We start from the raw sequence: 8,820 nt of genomic DNA, 5'->3' as shown, positions 1-8,820 counted from the left end.
AGTTTTTCTTGAACCATTTATGTGAAATCAGTGTTTCTTATACCTCTGTATGTGGACACAGTGTTTCTTAAACCTCTGTATGTGTGGAATTTGTTTCTTGCCTCTCCCTGTCTGTGGAATCAGTGTTCGATGAACCTCTGTATGTGGAAAAAAAAATGCAAGGTTGCTATATGCTGCTACCTGTTTTATTGTTACCCTGGAAGAAAGCATTTAAAATGTACACATCTGTTATTATATATTAAGCACCGAATCAATGAAATGTAATATATCTAATACTTAGGGTAAACATTTGAAACCACTGTACTATTACATCACAAAATATGTACTATTACATCGCAAGCGAAGGGATGTTAATCAAATATCCTTATATTTTCAATGTCTCTATTACGCTTACAAGAACTCCTGAAAGGGATAAAACAAGCCCTTTGGGGGTTTCTGTTTCCGCCAGCGATCAGCATATCAACTAACTTATCTGTGGCAGTATTATTTTTTGTTTATCTATACATCTGATGCAAAAATGACGTCTCTTACTGCATATCTGGTGAAATAAAAAAAATGAAAAAATAAACAACGTAGTTGTGCTAATACATATATCACTGTACTAATCACAGCGTTTACAAGATATTGCTTTAAGGCCAGCTCTTCCTCTGGGCCTAGAACGCTGCCGTGAACACAAAAACTAAAACCGCAGTACAATACATTCCTGCCGTCAAACGTCCATCATTCGTTTGCACTTCCGACAGGCACTTCGTGTCATTTAGGTTCAGCTATTTATGTGAAGAGAAGGGAGTGACGTGTTTTTACAATAATAACTCAAAAAGAATTTCATTTCTTTCATTGTAATAGGCAACCAGTAAATAAGTACATGGTGCACTGTTTGTTTGTGTATATTATTCCGCCACGGACTATTTGCAGAGTATGAGGAACTTCATGTAAATATTTTCTCTGTAGGACGCTATTACCTCATAATTATTCGTATTATTAAACTAAACAGTTCCTTTTTTACGGAGAACCTGAGCAAAATTGTTGAGGCTGATATTTTGTGAAAAGTAATTATTTGGCCTTTTCTAAAATAATAGCAAAATTTCGATTGGATTTGCACTGATCCGTTTTTTGTTGTTGTTTTTTTTTTTCAAAATGTCTCCTGTATAGTCTCTAAAATGAATAACTATATATACAAATTGTACATCAACTAACAAATACAAGTGTAACTAAACTTACATTGGGGACAACTTTTGGTTTCTTAGTAATCCCATAATACTGTCAGACAGCCGGGGTTCACTGTACAAGAAATTGATTAACACAACTTCTGATTGACACAACATTACATTCTGTTTTCAACATAAAAATGGTCAAAACGCCTCTTTTAACCCCATCGCACCGTGCGATTAACTAACCATAATATACTGTAAATGGTTATTGGTGTATTCCAAAACCCTCGAATATTACACAATATAACACGGAATAAGCAAATAAAAAGATTATTTACAAATAATATGCCAATAAATGACGCTGCCACACGTGGACGTGATCTTACGTGGATTGGGGAGCGCTCACACTCCCACTGGCTGTCACCTTGTCTGTACCATAAGAACATTGGATGTTAAACACTGGATCCGTATCTTGAATAATGCCAGCTATTTCTTGAAGGACGATTTGAAGGTAATAGTCCTCCTTGTTGGCATCCTGAAAACATAATTCATGCAGCATGTCATTGTAAAGATGACTGCGAACCCGACTGCAAACTCACTTGTGTATGGCAATTTCATATTGTGACATTTTAACCATACGTACGTCTTGACTTAGGCGATAAACAGCTATAAGATAAACAAATACATAATATTTTCCCCCAGTTGTATGGATTTACAGATCTTTTCTCTCAATACACCTCCAAAAGTCATTATTTTGTACACTCAATTCATTCGAAAATCATAAATGCCTTAATTATAGCACTGTGTTATTAATTTATTTATTTATTTGATTTGTGATTTACGCCGTCCTCAAGAATATTTCACTTATACGACGGTTGGCCAGCAGTATGATGGGAGGAAAGACGGCAGAGCCGGGGGAAAACCCACGATCATCCGCAGGTTGCTGACAGACTTTCCACGTACTGCTGGAGAGGGAGCCCGTGAGCTGGACTTGAACTCACAGCGACCGCATTAGTGAGAGGCTTCTGGTTCATCACGCTACACTTGCGCGCTAATCAACTGAACCACGGAGGTCCCACTTATAGCACTGTTTCCCCACATGAGTAACGCTGATTAGGTCTGCCTGAGGGGCACCCATTGATATTACATATTGCATGGTATCTGAGATTAGAGATGGTTCATTTTAAACATTGCCAAACAGCCATAAAGAAATTGTTCCGTCAGTGGGGAACCCATCCCGCCAGCAATAATTCAGGTCCGAGTTATGTAGTTCATCGTCACTATGCCTTTGCAGTGAAGTTTTGTGGGCAAACCAGTAACGTGATAGGCTTACAAGTACATTGCCAGGGAACAATAGTCAGTTGAGCTTGGGCGCGAGTCGTTATTGCAGGAGAAAGCTACGCCTTTAAGCAAGTGTACCAGGTAAGAGAAAACAAGGAAGTAATACATTTTCAGTGCTGGAAAAGTCGTGTCAGGTTTAGTTGTATCTTGTAAAACATGCAAAATCAAATATGTTGCACTCGAGGCGTTTCCCTCTGACTGAAGTGTCTAAACGTTTTATTCAGTTACCGATAATTTTAATTTAAATTTTGGAAATCGTATTGATTTGATTTATGCCATAAATATAACATGCCCCCTTTGTAGCAAATTAAATATAAGATGGCTTGGGACTAGCTTGGTAACATTAACTAGTCGACAACGCTCGTGAGGCCGCTTGTACATGTAGTCGTGTTGATGACCTCTTCCAGTATCCTATACATACATATGCTATACATCCTTGAGCATATAATTAAAGACGTACATCACCTAGAGTAAAACCAGAGACGCGACAACATTGTGATAGCTAGCAAATGGTCATACCTAACCGGTGAAATACCCCATCCTGTAAGCTTACCTCCCTCAGGGTACCATTCTGACTGTTCATGTAATGCATATATAGTAGCAATTTACACGCCCCCTAGCACCATGGCTTAAGCAGAATTAGTGGGGGAAATGCAGGGATGTTAAACGCAATTTATTAGACGTCACTGGTCTAGATTACTCAAAATGCTGTGTTGACATCACATTTAACATACAATCACATTAAAAGAATGCAAAGGGACCAGACCCCGGGGATGCTTCGTCCACCAGCAGAATCCTGGTTTATACAGAATTTCAATGAATAAGTCAAATAAATAAATAGCATATCAAAAGCGAACATTACACTTAGACTTACCTTGAGTACGTCACATTTTGATTTAGCGTCAGTCAGGGTGTAAACTCCGTTCACTGACTCTTCCTTCGTCACTGCGCATGTCTTGAGGTTGTTAGGAGAGAACATCTTGACGACGTTAGGCGCACTGCCTCCCTTGTAAGTCACAGTAATGGGATCTGCAGGCTTCGTCCCACAATCCACTTCGACTGAAATTTGAGAAGAAATGGTTGATAAAATTTCGAATACCGGTGCTATAATGAGGAATTTTCCGTCGTCAGATACCTTCGGATCATCAGAGCATCAGGATACTGTGACTGGATAGGGAGCCATGTGTTACGTGTGGTCGTTCACCATCAGGACGCTCTGACTAGACGGGGAGTTATGTCTGAGGCCTTGTTGCTCCAGTATCAGGATACTGTGGCTAGGCGGGGAATCATGTATGAGTTCTTGTCGGTCCACCCTCAGGACGATGTGACTGGGTGGGAAATCATGTGTGGTGTCTTGTCGGCCCAGCATTAGGATACTGTGACTGGGTGGGAAATCATGTCTGGTGTTTGGTCGGCCCAGCATCAGGATGCTGTGACTGGGTGGGAAATCATGTTTGATGTCTGGTTGGCCCAGCATCAGGATGCTGTGACTGGGTGGAAATCGTTGTTTGATGTCTGGCTGGCCCAGTACCAGGATACTGTGACTGGGTGAAATCATGTCTGGTGTCTGGTCGGCCCAGAATCAGGATGCTTTGGCTGGGTGGGGAGTTATGCCTGGTGTATTAAAGCGACACAGACATTGGAACCAGCTTGATACAAGGAGACACAATGAACTCAACATAAATAAAGTTAAATAATAAGCGCAAACACATAAACACTGGACCCAACACGGATAAATCATACTCGTCCATGTTTCTTATATAATCGGCAGTTGTCTGAAAACGTGTGAAATTCCTAGTTGTTTACGCTATCTCTAAGATTTTCAACAATCTGTATCTGTTTCCAAGAAAGATAACTCTGTAAGCTGCTTAACTTAGACTTACTGTAAGAGATTGCAACCTTGTGTCTTTATCTTGTACCAAAGGAGATAAACCTATACTTAACTTAGAATTGCTGTTATGCATTGTAAATCTCGTAGCAGTAGTAGTAGTAGTGTGTCCTTTGTCTGTGATCAGTACCAAGGGAGATAAATCAGTTCTTAACTTTGACTTACGGTAGGATATTGTAAACCTCGATATGAGTCCTGTGAAGGCAAAAAACACACTTGTTCTCTCTACTATAAATTTGGCAAACTACCTGTGCTTTATTGTGTGATGCATTGGGAAAAACTGTTGGCGCAATGGAAGAAATTAAAATTTTAAACGACTAAAGAGTAGATGTTACTACATCCTGAATACTATAGTCGGGACCTCCGTGGCTCAGTTGATTAGCGCGCTAGCGCAGCGTAATGACCCAGGAGTCTCTCACCAATGCGGTCGCTGTGAGCTCATGTCCAGCTCATGCTGGCTTCCTCTCCGGCCATACGTGGGAAGGTCTGTCAGCAAACTGCGGATGGCCGTGGGTCTCCCCCGGGCTTGTCCGGTTTCCACTCACCATAATGCTGGCCGCCATCGTATAAGTGAAATATTCTTGAGTAAGGCGTAAAATACCAATCAAATAAATAAATAAGTGAATACTATAGATTATCCTCAAGCTTCTAAACCTCACTGGCGTCAATCAGAACTCGACCGGATGACACGACGGAAAATGGTTTGTATTTCTGTTCATTAATTTGAATACCCTTAGATAAGGACTGGGCTGGAGACCGTTATTCGCTTGTCACGCCAAGCGTAATTTTACCGGATATTCACATAAAATCGCATAAATATAAAACCAGGATGACAATGTTGTGATCATCGTTAGTACACATCAAGTCACATATATGATATGAAGTTTTTCCACTGATCAAATACCAATGAATTTCACCTAACCCTGAGGCATTAAACGTTAACTTAGAATATAGTTTCTTCAAACCTAGAAGGACACCCATATTTTGTGCACCTCTTTCAGTACCGTTTGCCTTAAACTGTTGGTGCCTTAAAGCCTTCAATAAAAAGATCATTTTTTTCTGTTAAAATGGTTTAATATTCACGACACTGTTCAAAGATTCAAAACCACTTACTGTCGTCCTTGGTCGCAGCAATTGCCCCAAACGCAATCTGAAAATCAACGGAAAAAAGAGTTAGACAGGAAAACGCGACCATTATGGTCCTCCACTAATCCCACAGAGTTACCGTTAACCAGTATATGAGTCTGGAATACCTAAACAGAAAACTACTTTGACATTTAGTGGTCTAACCCATAAATGAAGCAATAATGACAAAACAAGTGTATCGTTACTGTGATGACCATGATATTGATTATGATGACTAGAAACATATTTTAAAATTGGCAGTCTTTAAAATTGAGGTTCAGCAGAAAGGGATGAGGTCATGTATGCAACTTTCCGTTGACCTGGCGTTGTAGACAAGCATAGCGTGAACACGACGTGACTCTCTGATTACAGAAGCGAGTCTTGCCCACTAGACACACGAGGCGTGGGTTCAACCCATGCCTTGATTGGACAGATTCCCCAACTCTCTTGGTGACAATAAGCAGTCGATAAGACTCGTGTAGCGATTTACTCGGTCTAACTTTCGTTGAAGGTTACTAATATTCCAACTATTTTGGCAAAGATAGGTGATTTACCGCGGACCCTCCGGTGTGCGCAAACGCATAAAACAAGACACCACTTTAAAAGGGAAAAAATTTTGGTTTGGCGTTAAACATCAATGAAATAAGTCAAATGAATAAAAAAGCATGACAGAAGACGGTGTGTATTCTACAGCTTTCGACCGTTTTGTGTACAAAAGTGTCCCCATTTCACAGGGCCATACTCAAATCGCTTTATCTCAATTACCGATTCAGCTGTATTTGTTGATGGTCTTTCTCGCCTAAAGTCACTTTTAGTATCAATTCATTTGTGATAGGACATGTTTGAATTCCTTCAGAATATTCTACTCTACAAAGACACCAAACATAACGCTCCACAAGTAGCGACTCTTTACAGTTCTTTTGAAAGCATTGGATCACATTCAGCCTTAAATCACACGTAACGAGTGGAAGATAATTCGCTCATGAACGGTCTAGTGAAGCAATTTATCTATTTAATGTTTTTGGACTGGTGTTTTAAGCGCCGTACCGGTACTCAAAAATATTTCTCCATAACGACGGCGGCCAGCATTATGTTTGGAGGAAACCGAGCAGAGCCCTGGGGAAACCGATGATCATGTATGGGTTGCTGGCAGACTTTTCCACGTACTGCCGGAGAGGAAAGTAGCATACAGTCTGGACTAGAACTTACAGCCACCCGATTGGTGAAATTCTCCCAAGCCATTATTCTGCACTAGCACGCCAACCACTCGTTCACGGAACCCGAGGTACTGGTCAGCCTTTCTTATATGATTACTTTCCACAATAACCTAACTGACAGCAAAGGGCTCAAAAGAATATGGTTTATGTGTTTGTTTGTTTGTTACGATCTTAAAGTGATATTAAATTATTGTCGAGTACCGTACAGCGTTAAACCACAGTCGAAAAAAATGAATGGACTAGAAGGCACTCCGAGTAGCGTGTTTGTTTAAAAATTTAAGAGAACTCTTCAGTAATTGTGCCAAATTATAATAAACTTAATTTCAGGCCTAGATTCAAATCTAGATTAGCACTTTTTCAGTCAAATAAGCTATGAATTGTAGTCGTTGAACAAAGACGACATTTTCTTCAGACGCTCAAAATTCACAAGCAATCCGAAAAGCGGCCATTTTGTCCTATAGAACGTTTTGAACAAATTTTGCCCTTCAGAAGAAATAAACATTTTCACCTGAAACCCAAACTGAGTTCAAGAGTGTCAAGAAAAGAAACATGTCATACTGACATATATGAATTAATCAATTTCACGCCACTATGATTTCCATAGAATTTTTGATAATGACAACTCATGTGTTGATATGTAAGTTCCACCATTCTTACATGTGTACATGAAAAGACGAATTCCTGAAAAAGTAGATTATCACTTACGGTAGCTGGGCGGGCCAAAAGCAGACAAAGTAGCACTACCTTCATGTTTGATGCTATGGACAAGTGGGACAACAGATCTGAACAGCTGGCTAAAAGGAAAGTAAAAAAGGCATCATACTGACAGAAAATTTGCATGTCATATATCCTTCAAAGATAATAGGTAGATTTTAAAAAAAACGGACTTATCACTACATGTATTTTATATCAACGATGTTCAAGTGACATGAAACACATCAGAATACCTTTCTGAATTTCTCAAAAATATGGACTTACCTTTAGAGCATTTACCCGCAAAAGATGTGAGCCATTGGCAGTGTTTTCGAAACATATTCAAAACTTGAAAAGGTTGATATAAGACTTACCTTCTATATACAGGCAGGTGTTCAAAAGTGGATTAAGAGTTAATCCCGATTAAATGTTTAATCTCTAGTAAACTAATAGTCTAATAAATGATTTATTGTCTGTGACAATCAGGATTCAGTTTCACGAAAGTTTTTAATACCATACTATTATCTAGTGTTTGACTTTTTTTTCGAGAAACACTCCATGTTGGACCGACTTAAGCAATAGATTAAACTTAGGATGTATTGTGAAACCGGGCCATGCACTACATGTATAAGTCGCACTGTCTGTTGGTTGGTCGATCTGTCGGTCTATCGGGGTTTTTTTTCTAAATTTTTGACAGGCTATCTTTTAAAATTATTTTAACTTTTCTAACCAACTAATTCGAAAGGAGATGCCTGAATGCTGGATGTCGCAGCGATTACGAATTTGCGCTTGATATAAATATTCCAATGAGGCTTAACAAGACTATTGAGCCTGAAACAACTTTTTCATACTGGCATATAACTGATGTCGATAACATATGGTTAAGAAGGACTTACCTTATAACGGACCTGCTTCGCTGGAGGACTTCGGGACTGGTGCACGGGCTTAAGAGCTTTAAACAGATTTTTATAGAATACGTCACTGTTTCACAACAATTAAAAGTAATCATGGGTTTGTGTCTATGGTAAACTGCAGAATTTACACAGAGGGCGATGACATCCACCCATGCAGTTACTGTATGAACTGTATTTGAACAGTCATGTAATAGACTATTAAGTACCCAGGCCTTCTGCTGATCCCATTGACCCGTCTACTGCAAAACTGCATTCGTGTTTAATTAACAGTATATATATTTACATGCAGGGATTCGCTAAATGTTGATTTCAAAGTCTTCAGAACATCTTTTTTTAATTCTCGTTTTTTTCACATGAGTTAACAAGAAAAGCGTTTATATGGGAAGAGTTGTCCATGCTTTGGAAACACTAGATGAAACGTTTCTGTTATGCATGAATATGAGCTCACAAGAATATATATGCTTTTTTAACTTCTAGCAACGCATGGAATA

At 39.3% G+C, this 8,820-nt stretch overlaps 1 protein-coding gene across 1 annotated transcript in view; it reads right to left on the bottom strand.

The window, feature by feature from the left end:
- Window positions 1–7,710, bottom strand: part of LOC135461625 (uncharacterized) — a 13,680-nt gene extending 5,970 nt beyond the window's left edge. The window contains exons 1-5 of the mRNA XM_064738801.1: window positions 7,701–7,710; window positions 7,428–7,516; window positions 5,494–5,530; window positions 3,367–3,551; window positions 1,538–1,686 (exon numbers count right to left, since the gene is read on the bottom strand). Coding sequence (XP_064594871.1) covers window positions 1,538–1,686; window positions 3,367–3,551; window positions 5,494–5,530; window positions 7,428–7,472 — 416 coding nt within the window. The 5' untranslated portion in view covers window positions 7,473–7,516; window positions 7,701–7,710. The remainder of the gene's footprint in view (window positions 1–1,537; window positions 1,687–3,366; window positions 3,552–5,493; window positions 5,531–7,427; window positions 7,517–7,700) is intronic.
- Between the last annotated feature and the right edge of the window lie 1,110 nt (window positions 7,711–8,820).

This window comes from Liolophura sinensis, chromosome 1 (genome assembly GCF_032854445.1).
Source record: "Liolophura sinensis isolate JHLJ2023 chromosome 1, CUHK_Ljap_v2, whole genome shotgun sequence".
NCBI lineage: Eukaryota > Metazoa > Mollusca > Polyplacophora > Chitonida > Chitonidae > Liolophura > Liolophura sinensis.
The sequence above is the reverse complement of the archived record's forward strand: the minus strand, read 5'-3'. Positions and strand labels throughout refer to the sequence as shown.